The 14820-nt window shown below is 42.4% G+C and overlaps 1 protein-coding gene across 1 annotated transcript; it reads right to left on the bottom strand.

Moving 5' to 3' along the window:
- Positions 1–159: 159 nt before the first annotated feature.
- LOC137779848 (NLR family CARD domain-containing protein 3-like) lies at positions 160–7953 on the bottom strand. The gene is made up of 8 exons (XM_068568047.1): positions 7929–7953; positions 5286–7089; positions 5012–5185; positions 4448–4621; positions 2876–3049; positions 1068–1241; positions 432–605; positions 160–166 (listed from the first exon to the last, which is right to left on the bottom strand). The coding sequence occupies exons 1-8, from the start codon at positions 7951–7953 to the stop codon at positions 160–162; spliced, it is 2706 nt and encodes a 901-aa protein (XP_068424148.1).
- Between the last annotated feature and the right edge of the window lie 6867 nt (positions 7954–14820).

Raw genomic sequence — 14820 nt, 5'->3', positions numbered from 1 at the left:
TACTAAATGTAATGCTGGTTCTATGAAGTGAGAGCCAGTGATGTGCAGCTTCAGTCAGACTGATCTCAGAGCTGTGACAAAGATGATCAATAGTTTGATAGTTTGATGAATGAGGACCACTGTCTCTAAACATCTGTGATGCCGTCAGCTGATGCAGCTTCACTTCCTGTAGACGTGAACAACAACAACACATGGACTCAAACACACCATCACAACAAGCTTCTGACTCATCTGATTGGCCGACTGCTCTCTCTCTCTCTCTCTCTCTCTCTCTCTCTCTCTCTCTCTCTCTCTCTCTCTCTCTCTCTCTCTCTCTCTCTCTCTCTCTCTCTCTCTCTCTCTCTCTCTCTCTCTCTCTCTCTCTCTCTCGTAAAGCTGTGTTTGGTACAATAGTGCTAAACCAGCATGGACTGACTCAACCCTCTACTTACATCAGAGTCTCCAGTCTACAATGTGGACTCTCCAGAAAACCACTCAGCAGCTTCACGTCTGAATCCTGCAGCTTGTTTCCTCTCAGATCCAGTTCTCTCAGACTGGAGGGGTTTGACTTCAGAGCTGATCCCAGAGAAGAACAGCCTTCCTCTGTGATCTTACAGTGTAACAGACTGCAAACACACAAAACAACACACAGAGTTTATTATATCGATACACAATGAATCATTATTTTCATCATCAACATGAGTGGCTTTCATTTTGGTTTCTTCTTCTTTGGTAAACAGACATTTAGTTAAAATCATGTCACTGTAAACACTTTTAAATCCTGATTCCAGTGAAATCCTTTTTTTTTCTTCTTTTTTTTCTCTCCCAACAAGTTTTTGTCTGTAGATTTTGTTTCCTCGGCCTGAGCGACTGATCATCAGTGTACTGAACCCTGCTGGAGTAAAGACCTTGTGTTTGCACCCTACTACCAGGACTCAAGTCTGCATCTGAGTCCTACTGTCTTTGGTCTCCAGTCCTGAACAATAGTACCAGAACATGTAACACTTGATGGATCAATACGTAGATAAATCAATAGAGTTATTGATTAAACGTGAAGGTGCTACACTAGCAGCAGACAGTGAACCCACCTCAGAGTCTCCAGTCTACAATGTGGACTCTCCAGAAAACCACTCAGCAGCTTCACTCCTGAATCCTGCAGCTTGTTGTCACTCAGATTCAGTTTTCTCAGACTGGAGGGGTTTGACTTCAGAGCTGATCCCAGAGAAGAACAGCCTTCCTCTGTGATCTCACAGCATGACAGACTGCAAACACACAAAACAACACAGAGTTTATTATATTGATACACAATGAATCATTATTTTCATCATCAACATGAGTGGCTTTCATTTTGGTTTCTTCTTCAGTGAAATAAGTTTTACAAACTAAAAGCAGGACTTAAAGCGTCCTGGTTCCCTGAAAGCAGGAGGGCCAAAGGATGTTCATGTTGGTTGGACAAGACCTCCAACACTTTGACCCCAGCAGGATAGTGGCCAGTTCAGCATTCAGTTCACAGCATTATGTCGTAAAGCATATCACAGAGACACTAGTAGACATTGTTCTCCACAGCAACATGTTGGGAACAGCAGCATGAACTGGGATGCAGTAGATGACTTCAGAGCACTTCAGACTTCAGAGCTGAGAGAAGAACAGCTGACCTCTGTCAAGCTGCAGGAACTCAATCTGCATCAAGAAGAAATATGAAGAGAAACAATCTGTTCATAATCCATCAGATGTGTCATGTTGTAAATGTGGAACTCCACTTCACAAGGTTTCCTGCAGCTGGCAGCAGACGTGTAGAAGCAGCTCACGGAGGAGAGTTCATGACTTGTTTCAATATCATATTAACGTTGAGGACAAACTCATCACAGCAAATGTTCACATGAACCTGGAGCACAACAGGTTGTTAAAGATGTGAAATGATGATGCTTTCTATAACTTTTAGACTTCTGTTACTAAATGTATTGATCAGTATTGATCCAGATTATTCAGAGCAGATCAAAACATGTGAACAAGTTATTTAAAAATGCCAAATGCTCTTAAAAGAAATGATGAAATATTGGATTAAAAATGAATAAAGGTTTGGTTCTTTACATGTAATTAATTATTAATTAATGAATATTGACTTCAGGGTATAGAATTCATAATATTCATTATTTAGTATTTAAATATGTATATGCATATATACATATATGTTCCCGAATATGTAATTGCGTGAAACTTACTGCTGGTGAAATTACTCCTTTATTGTTTCTGTTGGGTCACATTATATTCCTTATATTTGTAATCTGTCACCACCGTAAGAGCTTTAGCCTCATACGGGTCCATTAAACTATATAACTTTCTGTATAAAACGCGCATCCGTACCGTCAAGTTTACATTCAAAGCATGAAACAAGTCTGCGCTTCATTTTGACCTTTTCAAAATAAAAGTATTTTCAGAATAAAAGTCTGAATAATCTATTACATAAAAAGTAGCATAAAAACGTCTATAAATTCTCCTAACAATACAGTATCATCGAGACAATAAGACAAATACAAAACAATCAACCCAAAACAATAAACCGTCCATGGGGTTATTTACAATTCTTATCAATACTCTTTAGTCTTTTTGTTTCTCTTTGAATGACACTTTATAGATAAAGGACAGGGGCCCCTGACACTTTGGCCCCTGGGTCTGGGCCCTTTAGTCCTGTTCAGTAATCCATCCAACAGCATGAAGCCAGACAAGTTGTACATGTCATGATTGTAGAGGACGACATGCAGACAACGAGGCAGCTGATGTGAAGTGGAACATATTACCAGAACATGTAACACTTCACTGATCAATACGTAGATAAATCAATAGAGTTATTGATTAAACATGAAGGTGCTACACTAGCAGCAGACAGTGAACCCACCTCAGAGTCTCCAGTCTACAATGTGGACTCTCCAGAAAACCACTCAGCAGCTTCACTCCTGAATCCTGCAGCTTGTTGAGGCTCAGATCCAGTTCTCTCAGACTGGAGGGGTTTGACTTCAGAGCTGATCCCAGAGAAGAACAGCCTTCCTCTGTGATCTCACAGCATAACAGACTGCAAACACACAAAACAACACACAGAGTTTATTATATTGATACACAATGAATCATTATTTTCATCATCAACATGAGTGGCTTTCATTTTGGTTTCTTCTTCTTTGGTAAACAGACATTTAGTTAAAATCATGTCACTGTAAACACATTTAAATCCTGATTCCAGTGAAACCAGTTCTTCCAGTGCAGTAGAAGCTCTAACTTTGTAGATGGAGACTATTCCCTGTGGACTCTGTTGGTGCATCTCACTCTGCTGGTGAGACATGCGCGATGGAAACTTGAAAGCAGGTCTGCTTAGCTCGCTGTTAGCCCCGCCCTCCATCCTTGTGTGTTCCCTTCTGTGTGATTGACAGCCCCGCCCTGATTGTTTACAACCTGCCTCGTTGCCTGTTGTCCCCGTGTCTTTAGGCTGTCAATTGTGTGCTTTGACAATTTGTCTGACAATGTGACCAGTTAGCTTATGTAGAGTTGTTATGACTTACACTTTTAAATAAATATTGTCTATATTACAATACATGAGATGAATAATTAATAAAGGATAATACAAATATTGTGTATTAGTAACATAGTAGAAAGTCACTGTTAGTTTTTATCATTTAGAAGTATTTCAGGTATTCATGGAATGTGTAAAACAAGATGGATGCTGCATGCTATAGGACTGTATAACTTTAGCTTTAATGGAGACTATTTTGTTAGCTACACAGGAGGGAGGACTTCAAACACCAGAGGTAGGGGGCTACTAGGTTGTGGACTGTTTTCACCAAGACAAAGGATGACTCCGCCCCGTGAAACTTTTAGCCAATTGCATGCAGTGAGACTAACCAATGAGAGGCCAGTAGGCTCAGTGACTGGGAGAACTAAAACTATGCAGAACTTGTTGTTCAGGGTTCATGAGTTGAAGCACAGACAGTGAACTATTAGCAGGTTAGACTGTAAATGGTCTGTGGATGCTGAAGCTGTGCATCCTCAGCTGAGAATGTTTTACTGAATCACCATCGACTTTTCATGAAGTCTGTTTTATTATAACTCATGGAATCCAGACCTCCTCTCTTTAGTCGAGACCACCAAAAGGTTTTTGAAACTGAACACTTACCAACAATTCCTCTGTGTTTACACACGCTTTGACCGTTTCTATACCAAAAAGTTTTTTTCTGTAGATTTTGTTTCCTCGGCCTGAGCGACTGATCATCAGTGTACTGAACCCTGCTGGAGTAAAGACCTTGTGTTTGCACCCTACTACCAGGACTCAAGTCTGCATCTGAGTCCTACTGTCTTTGGTCTCCAGTCCTGAACAATACTACCAGAACATGTAACACTTGATGGATCAATATGTAGATAAATCAATCGAGTTATTGATTAAACATGAAGGTGCTACACTAGCAGTAGACAGTGAACCCACCTCAGAGTCTCCAGTCTACAATGTGGACTCTCCAAAAAACCACTCAGCAGCTTCACTCCTGAATCCTGCAGCTTGTTGACGCTCAGATTCAGTTCTCTCAGACTGGAGGGGTTTGACTTCAGAGCTGATCCCAGAGAAGAACAGCCTTCCTCTGTGATCTTACAGTCATACAGCCTGCAAACACACAAAACAACACACAGAGATTATTGTATCGATACACAATGAATCATTATTTTCATCATCAACATGAGTGGCTTTCATTTTGGTTTCTTCTTCAGTGAAATAAGTTTTACAAACTAAAAGCAGGACTTAAAGCATCCTGGTTCCCTGAAAGCAGGAGGGCCAAAGGATGTTCATGTTGGTTGGACAAGACCTCCAACACCTTAATCCCAGCAGGATAGTGGCCAGTTCACCATTCAGTTCACAGCATTATGTCCAAAAGCATATCACAGAGACACTAGTAGACATTGTTCTCCACAGCAACATGTTGGGAACAGCAGCATGAACTTATGTCAGACACTTAGACCACTTTGTCATCTTTGTGGTAAATCATCTGATCCTGACCTGAGAGTCTCCAGTGTACAGTGTGGACTCTCCAGTCCAGCAGAGAGAAGCTTCACTCCTGAATCCTCCAGGTTGTTGAGACTCAGGTCCAGCTGTTTCAGACTAGGGGACTGGGAGCTGAGGACTGAGGACAGAGCTTCACAGCTTCTCTTTGAGAGGTTACATCTACTCACCCTAGTGTAGGAACAGAGATTAATATAAACAAAATGTGTAATCCAAGTAAAATATCAAACACATGTCGTAATGTTAATGTATCCATAATGTCTCCACCTACAGAGCTTTGTTAGCGGCTTTGACCACTGGCAGCAGCCTCAGAAGAGCCTGCTCTGAAGCAGAGTATTTCTTCAGGTCAAACACCTCCAGATCTTCTACTGATGACAGTAAGATGAAGACCAGAGCTGACCACTGAGCAGGAGACAGTTCATCTGTGGAGAGACGTCCTGACCTCAGGGACTGTTGGATCTCCTCCACTAGAGAACCATCATTCAGTTCATTCAGACAGTGGAACAGGTTGATGCTTTTCTCTGGAGACACATCCTCACTAATCCTCTTCTTGATGAACTGAACTGTTTTTTGATTGGTTTGTGAACTACTTCCTGTCTGTGTCAGCAGACCTCGTAGGAGAGTCTGATTGGTCTCCAGTGAAAGACCCAGGAGGAAGCGGAGGAACAAGTCCAGGTGTCCATTTGGACTCTGTAAGGCCTTGTCCACAGCACTCTGGTAGAGATGTCTTGGTTTAGGTTTGTCTCTAAAGACTTTACACAACAGGGAGGTTGTTTGTTCTTCTACCAGCAGGTTGACACCAGAGTTGATGAAGGTCAGATGGACATGAAGAGCAGCCAGAAACTCCTGAACACTCAGATGGACGAAGCAGAAGACCTTGTCCTGGTACAGTCCTTTCTCCTCTCTAAAGATCTGTGTGAACACTCCTGAGTACACTGAGGCTGCTCTGATATCGATGCCACACTCTGTCAGGTCGGATTCATAGAAGATCAGGTTTCCTTTCTGCAGCTGATCAAAAGCCAGTTTTCCCAGAGACTCAGTCATCTTCCTGCTCTCTAGACTCCAGTGTGGATCTGTCTCAGCTCCTCTATCATACTTGACCTTCTTCACTTTGGCCTGAACCACCAGGAAGTGGATGTACATCTCAGTCAGGGTCTTGGGCAGCTGTCCTCCCTCTGTGGTCTTCAACACGACCTCCAGAACTGTAGCAGTGATCCAGCAGAAGACTGGGATGTGGCACATGATGTGGAGGCTTCGTGAGGTCTTGATGTGGGAGATGATCCTGCTCGCCTGCTCCTCTTTTCTGAACCTCTTCATGAAGTAGTCCTTCTTCTGTGGGTCAGTGAACCCTCTGACCTCTGTCACCAGGTCAACACAGTCAGGAGGGATCTGATTGGCTGCTGCAGGTCGTGTGGTTATCCAGAGGCGAGCAGAGGGAAGCAGCTTCCCCCTGATGAGGTTTGTCAGCAGCACATCCACTGAGGTGGACTCTGTGACGTCAGTCAGGACCTCATTGTTGTGGAAGTCCAGAGGAAGTCGACACTCATCCAGACCGTCAAAGATGAACACAACCGGGAACTCTTCAAACCTGCAGATTCCTGCTTCTTTGGTTTCAGAGAAGAAGTGATGAACAAGTTCCACCAAGCTGAACTTCTTCTCTTTCAGCACATTCAGCTCTCTGAACGTGAATGGAAACATGAACTGGATGTCCTGGTTGGCTTTGTCTTCAGCCCAGTCCAGAGTGAACTTCTGTGTTAAGACTGTTTTCCCGATGCCAGCCACTCCCTTTGTCATCACTGTTCTGATTGGTTCCTCTCCTCCAGGTGAGGCTTTAAAGAGGTCTTCTTGTCTGATGGTGGTTTCTGGTCTGTGTGGTTTCCTGGATGCTGTTTCAATCTGTCTGACCTCATGTTCATTGTTGACCTCTGCAGTCCCTCCCTCTGTGATGTAGAGCTCTGTGTAGATCTGGTTCAGAAGGGTTGGGTTTCCTGCTTTAGCGATCCCCTCAAACACACACTGGAACTTCTTCTTCAGGTTAGATTTGAGTTTACACTGACAAACTGCAGCAAGAAGTCCTGAATGAACACACAACAAGAAGATCAATGAGTCTAAGAATAAATTTCAACATTTCAACATTTCCTCAAAGAATGAGTCTATGAATATATTCTGGTCCATCTCTTGAGACGGTAGTAAACGTTCCATTCATCCAGCATGTTAAATCTTTAGAGAAATCCTCTTACTGCTCTGCAGACAGTCAGCCAGCTCCTCCTGCTTCATGCTCCTCAGGAATTGCAGTGAGATCTTCTGAAATGCTTCTCTGCTGCTCCTCCTCTGCTCTTCATCCTCACTGTCTAACACCTCGTCGTCCTCTCTCCGACTCTCTAAGCATTCTGGGTAATCTGAACTCAGAACCTTCTGGATCTTCTTCAGCTCGTCCTTCACAAAAGTGAGGATGTTCTCCTCCAGCAGCTGGAACAGAATATTCTCTGAATGACAAACTAAAACCATGGAAGCAAACATCAGATCCATGTTGGACAGACTGACAACCCACTGGTCTAAAGAGTGCAGCATGGAGATGATGGTGAACAGAAGACATGTAAAAGTAGTTGTACAGGTACAGACCATAAATATGGAGTCCAGGTGTGTTTGATGCTGCTGGGCAGACGGACCTCTGGGAACCTCTGAGCTCTCCTGGTCCTCTCTGTGGAGGAGTCATGAACCATCAGCTCACATTGTGTCTGCACCACAGACTGTTTGTTGTTCATGATATTACAACACAAACACAACAAGAAGTTAAAGATGTTGTGTTTTGTCATGATTAATCATTTTATAAACCAGATGCTAAAGACTGTAGATGAAGGACGACCATCTGTGTGACAGTTAGTCATCTGTTTCATGTGTTTTAAGAACTTACTCTGTGTCATAAGAACGTTGTCCATCTTTGAAGAAAATAAAAGCTTCTTTAGACCGATCACTCTTCATGGACACACAGCTGGGTCCAGGAGACTTTTCTCTTTGCTGCTGTGAACTGATAGAAACACTGAGATTGACTGAACATAAAAGATTTCTTTCATTCAAGTTTCATTTTTCTACTTCCACTGGTTTCATTGGACAGTAAAAGCGATGTTATTTTCATTCAAACTTGTAGTTAATGGTAAAGAAGACACAGTTTCTTTGTTGTGACTTGTTGTTTTTTTATTCAACCAACTAGTCGTTCTTGTAGAAGTAGAATCTTGTAGAAGTTTGACTCTTATATTTAGGATCATCCAAAGATAACCAGCACAAAAACACAAAGAACACAGTAATAAAAAGCTCCCCATTGATCTTACACTCAGTGGACATTATGAAAGCCAAAGTTCAACCACCGATGGTTTAATGTGTCTATAAGGGTTAAAATCTTAGCAAGTCTCAACACTAAAGCCAATTTATCAAAAAAACTGTGATTCATGAGGACAACCCTCCAACAGAAAACTCTTTTAAACCACTGACTCTTCATCAAACTGCACTCTGCCTCCAGACTTCTGACACTAGTCTGCATAGTTTTATAACTAGTTCCCAGAACCTCTGCAGCTATTCCACAGACCAAATGCCTGGATGTGATTTGCTCAGCCCATTCTACCCAAGATGCATCAGAGGTGACTTGTGCGTACTTGGAACAGTCAATATCCCAGAATGCATTTTGCACCAGCTCAGGGATCAATGGCGGAGGAGAATGCTCTGAATGTTAGTGTTTCTGAGTCACAAAACGTAATTTTAGGATGATTTCAGGTGAGAAGTTAGTTGTTTCAGCCTCAAATCTGTGGTCGGTTTGTCAAGATTCAGACTCTGCAACAACAACTTTGACATATTGGGAAGGTGTTTTAGTAAAGAAAAACGTGTTTGTTTCAAAAAATATAAAAGTTACTTGTTCTATGGGAAAACATTTTTCGATTTTTGCGCGTTATGGCTTTAAATCTTCAGGAGCTTTTGCTGGTGCCCTGTGACCCGGAAGCAGAACCATCTTCTTCTTCAGGGAAGCCTCTGCCTTCCCTGAAGAAGAAGCTGCGGCTGTTTAGTGATGTTACAGATACTAATAGGTTTATGAGGACATAGATGACTTCATTAGATTCCCACAAGCCTTATGGTTATGTGGGTGTGTTTGTTCTTGAAATCTGACTTATCACAGGTTTAGTGAAACGTTACATCGCTGCAGCAGGTTTACAGGCTTAGGTAAGTAAGCATAAGTTTAGGTAAGTAAGAGTAGGTTTAGGTAAGTAAGAGTAGGTTTTAAATATATGTATGTTTTCACAAGGGTGACAGTATTGTAGCACTTTAAATGAAGTTAATAACCATTGTGGTTGCGGAGATAAGTAAGTTTATGTTTCAAAAAAGAGACACTGAAAATCATGCCAGGTGACTGAGGGCCCGGTCCTGCTCGTTGGACCGGCAGTCAGCGCTCTGCTGCCCGCCGAGAGCAGCCTCATCTCAGCAGGACTTGTTCAAATGAGCCGCTGGCTCCGAGGTCTCCGTAGCGAATAAACATGAGATATAAATCAGTTCTGGAGGATCTAACGAGCAGTCTTTGGTCTCAGAGTTTAATATTTGTTCACAGTAACATTAAATCAGTTTGACGAGGTTCAGATTTATAATTTAATACTGTTTACAGTTAATGATTCATATACAAACACCTACAGAGCAGTTAGTTAAATATATTGATTCTGTCATGATTGATCTTCATGAAAACAACACTTTAAATGATAGACGACCAATTCTGTGTTTCATAACTGAGAATCAGAACAGTTAGTCATCTGTTTCATCTGTTTAAGAACTTACTCTGGGTCAGAAGAACGGCGTCCATCTTTGAAGTGAATCAGACCACCTTTAGACCGATCACTCTTCATGGACACACAGCTGGGTTCAGGTCCAGGTCCAGGTTCTGGTTCAGGTCCAGGTTCAGATCCAAGGGACTTTGTTCTCTGATGGGTCCTACAACAGAGAAGAAGACCAGCAGGGAGGAGAACTCTGTGTTTAATCTTCAGTCAGAGCAGCTGTTGGGAAAAACTAGCAGCTAACAACAAGAAAAGGATCAAAACAGAAATGTTATATTTGACATAGATTTCCTGAAAATGTGTGTGAGTGCTGAGAATCTGAAGATATGATGAAAGGAGCTGTAATGATGTGACACGTAGCATCTTCTTGGACAGAAGGGATTTGAACTGATGACGTTTAATCAACAAGGTTCACACTGCACCAAGGAAGCTACACAATAACAAGTGAAACAAAGTCATTATGCTTCATTAACCTCAGCTGAACATGAACTGTGTTGACTGACAGGAACACTGAGACCAGCTGTAACCCTCACTGACCACCAGGGGGAGCTCAGGAGCTGCAGTGTTGAAGCAACCGAGAAATACTTCATGTGTCCTTCTTATTTCATAGTACAAAGGTTTTGAAAACATGTTATCAAATATGATACAGCAGAGGCCTGTCTCACGAAGCTGGATTTCGGCTTAGCGAGGTAACTTCTGGATTAACTTCTGGAATAACTTCTGGAATAACTTCTGGATTAACTCTGGGTTTTCCGTCTCACGAAGCTGGTTCACTTCTTAGCGGGGTCCGTTGCCCTGGTAACTTACGCTGAACGTCTAACCTGCTCTGGAGCAGGTTAAGTTCCCGGATAAGATCTCAGCGGGGATAAAAGACGCCTACTGACCAATCATTGTCCTGGAAACATGACCCGCCCATTTCTACAGAATCCCGTTGAGGAAGGACACGGATAGTAAGAGCAGCGCTCTGCAGAGAGCGCGTGTTTCCTGACCGGCAAAATCATCCATCCTACATGAAGCCTGGAAGATATTATAATAAACTCACTGACCGCTTTGAACTATGTTCTTGTATCTCATTTTAACTTGCTCTCATGTTCTTTCAGCTCCACTGGGGTTACAACTGAAATGAGGTTATTGTAAAATTGAAAAGGTTATCAAAATAGGCACATACGTTTGAGACAGTGATTCACAGTTTTTCACAATTTTCCACAATTTCACAATTGTGAAATTAGAAATGAGAAAACCAAAATCAGGAAACAGCTCGTTTCCCGATTTCCGTTTAGAAATATGAAAACAAAAAATGGAAAATGACCCATTTTCCGTTTTTGTTTTGATAATAGAAAACGAAAAACGACCCGTTATCTGATTTTCTTTAAAGTGCTTAAACATTTCTCGTAGGTTTTTGTGTTGTGACCCGGAAGCTCACACGACCTTGACAGTCACATTCATGTCAGCAGAGGGCTGATATATAATCGACATATTTTTCATACGACAAACACCGACGTAATCACGGAGAAAATGTGTGTCTAGTAAACGTAATTGAAGATGCGTATTAGTTCTGGGGAAACGTAGTTTGTAGAAAACAGGGTTGCTGCACCACCTCCGCACTTTCCTCTCTGAAAAACCCCGTCGTCCCAAACTGGGTACAGAACACAGTGGCGATACCACCACAAGACATGCCCTTCATTCATGTTCTGAAATAAAACCTGCACATTCGTGCAAAGATCGAGGTGTTGAGGTGCGTCTCATGGATGTCTGACTCTAAATGAAATACACCGCCAACTACTGACAGCTTTCGGGTCACAACACAAAACCTATATGCAGCGCGTCCTCTGCTGACATGAATGTGACTGTCTCACTCGTGTGAGCAGCTTCCGGGTCACAACATAAAAACCTACGAGAAATTGAGAAAGAAGATTTCCACGCAGTATTTTAATTCTCCATTATCGTGTTTAAGCACATCAAAGAAAATCAGTTAACGGGTCGTTTTTCGTTTTCCGTTTTCGATTATCAAATCAAAACACGGAAAGTGGGTCACTTTCCGTTTTTTGTTTTCATATTTCTAAACGGAAATTGGAAAACCGCTTGTTTCCCGATTTTGTTTTTTTCATTTCAAAATGAAAATTAGTTGGCGGCAAAATACACGGACGGCTAAACCTGACACTCCCTCTTCAAGATGACTCTTTTCCATCAAATCTCTTAACTGTTCACAAAATGGAACTTGTGTTTTCATTTGGTACACACAGCCATAGTTTCAAAAACACACACACACATACATTCATTGAGTACACACAACTAAGCATTTGCTGCATTGCTGCACACTACCAAGCATTCAGAGCACACAGAAAGGAAAGCTGGTAAACACAATCATCGAAATGGAACACACCATATGAATGACAACGACTCTGGAGAATGAGCCATTTCTCCTTTTGTAAAATGTAAAAGTGGAGGCCTACTTTTTTCATTGTTAAGCATAAAACAGCACACAAATATGCAGCAAAAAAAGGTGTATTGTGGTACAGAAATTCCAGTAATTAGGCATCACGCCTAATATCTAATGTCAGGGAGTTTGAAAAGGAACCAACGCGCCTCGACCCAAAATCAGAATTTTTTTGCCGTGAGAAGTTGGTTGTGTGGCGTGAGAGTGTGTGAAAACATGCAAAAGCGTGTGTCACACGGCGAAACCGTGACAGTTGTTAGCTCTGTGAATACGCTGAAAGAAAAACAGGATCACAGGCAGTGCGGCCTGTCAATAGAGGGCCACGGGGCCGGCACCACCTTGAGCCACAACAACAACGTATAATAATAATAATAATAATAATAATAATAATAATAATAATGTGTGCTATTCATGCTAATTAGGAGTTAGCTAACAGGATTATTGTTGTTGTGCCTTTGTACACAGCTCTTATGTTGGTTTACGTCAGTTTGAAATGGATCCTGCTCACATGTAGAAGCAGAGTCAGTGAGTCAAAGACTTTGTGACATGAGAAGAGTCCTGGACAGTTAGAGATGGTCCTCTCACCTCTGAGCTCTGGTCTGGCTGTCATGTTCCCCACACAGACTGCTTTTAGAGGGAGGGACTCCCTCCTCTCTGTCCTCACACTGACTCATAGCAGAGTCCACACCTTCACACCAACACCAGCACCTGCTGGGAGACATCACACATTAGTTATCTTCTGCTCTGACATGACACAGGAAGTACACAGTACAAGTATTATATTTGACTGTAGTCTAAATAGTCCTGATTCTAAATAACAGGCTCATAAATTACTGTTCTGTTCTTTAATCCAAAATAACTTAAAATAGAACTCACGTGATCTTTGAACCTTCAGACGCGGAGAAGAAGCAGCTGCAACACACAAGCTCCCAAAGTTAAACTAAAGTGAAGCTGGAAGTGAGGGGCCGTCACGAGATACTGGAACCAGTGCGTCCATTAATGCTGAGCGAGCTGGAAGGAAAGAGGAACAGTCTGACTCAAAAAGTACCACAGCAGCAGGACAACAACCACTTACACAGTGTTTCTTTAACAACTTCACAACAAGGTACAAATATCAGCCCCGTAGAACAAGTCTTTATGGTCTGTACATGTGGAGAACGTAGAACAAGTCTTGATGCTCTGTACATGTGGAGAACGTAGAACAAGTCTTTATGGTCTGTACATGTGGAGAACGTAGAACAAGTCTTTATGGTCTGTACATGTGGAGAACGTAGAACAAGTCTTTATGGTCTGTACATGTGGAGAACGTAGAACAAGTCTTTATGGTCTGTACATGTGGAGAACGTAGAACAAGTCTTTGTGGTCTGTACATGTGGAGAACGTAGAACAAGTCAGAAGTCGAAGTGGTGGAGCCGTGGAGGCCGGAGGGGAAACCTCCAGCAGCAGTGCATTGAACAGCCAGCAGAGGGCGCCGGCAGAAACAGCGTGTCCGTTCATTTACATGAAGATAATAATCATGATAATGAAACACACACACACACACACACACACACACACACACACACACACACACACACACACACACACACACACACACAAAAGCCGGCTGAGAGCCAGTAATCATTTCCTCAAACCTAAAACAAAGCCGTGGTTACGGCAACAAAGCCGACGTAACAACGTTACACAATAGTTACCCCAAAAATGAAACTTCAAAGTCTGTTTCAACTTGGTGTTCTGGATTAAAATCAAGGAAGATCTCAAGGAAGATCCTTGAGATCACCAAAAAAACTCTGAAAACCCTGCCTCCATTTTCAACATCCTGTCTTTCTGAAGCAGGAGACTGGACATAAAGGTCTTTTTATTACGTCATATTTATTATGTTGTATTTATCGCCCACACTGTGGAGGCCGGTCCGTGAAAATATTGTCTGGCACAAAAAAGGTTGTGGACCGCTGCTTTAAATGCAGCAGAGCACTGATGGGTCTGACCTCCAGCAGGTGGACACATGAAGCTTCCTGCTGGCTTCATTCACACCTGTGCAGGTGAAGTCATGTCCTGTGTTCACGCCCAGCACCGTGTGGAGGTGATGCTTCAGGGAGGAGGAGCTTCATGTCCTCAGCTTGGTTCCAGTGGCTCAGAGGAGGCAGGAAGAAGCTGAGGGTTAATATTTAACATGATCATAAAGTCATAACACATGATCAGCTCTCTGAACTGAGAGCTGCTGGTTCATACTGGTTCATCACAGTGTTGGAGTGGGACTCATACTGGTTCACCACAGTGTTGGAGTGGGACTCATACTGGTTCACCAGTGTTGGAGTGGGACTCATACTGGTTCATCACAGTGTTGGAGTGGGACAGCAGCCTGAAGTCTGTCTGTCTGTGTTCTCGCTTCAACTATCAAAGTTATATCATTCACAGGTGAGAACCATTAATTAATAACTTGGTGCATCAGGTGTCTGCATTTTAAATTAGGGCATGGTATATAAAGTGGTGTAAAAAGGCACTAATTTGTGGATTTGTGAGGAGAGAGATGAGGAGAGAGGAGACAGCGACAGATATAC

This window comes from Clinocottus analis, unplaced genomic scaffold, assembly GCF_023055335.1.
Source record: "Clinocottus analis isolate CAN_PGR_092001 unplaced genomic scaffold, fCliAna1.0.p SCAF_8, whole genome shotgun sequence".
NCBI classification, from domain to species: domain Eukaryota; kingdom Metazoa; phylum Chordata; class Actinopteri; order Perciformes; family Cottidae; genus Clinocottus; species Clinocottus analis.
Note: the sequence above shows the minus strand (reverse complement) of the source record. Positions and strands in the feature narration are given on the sequence as shown.

Bases quoted from the DNA above. Each gene is read 5' to 3' on its own strand.
- LOC137779848 (XM_068568047.1), bottom strand. From the start codon at position 7,953: ATGGACAACGTTCTTATGACACAGA. The intron at 5,186-5,285 runs GTAGGTGGAGAC...TTCCTACACTAG, and splicing joins AAAGCCGCTAACAAAGCTCT to GGTGAGTAGATGTAACCTCT. The intron at 606-1,067 runs GTGGGTTCACTG...GTGTGTTTGCAG, and splicing joins TGTAGACTGGAGACTCTGAG to TCTGTTACACTGTAAGATCA.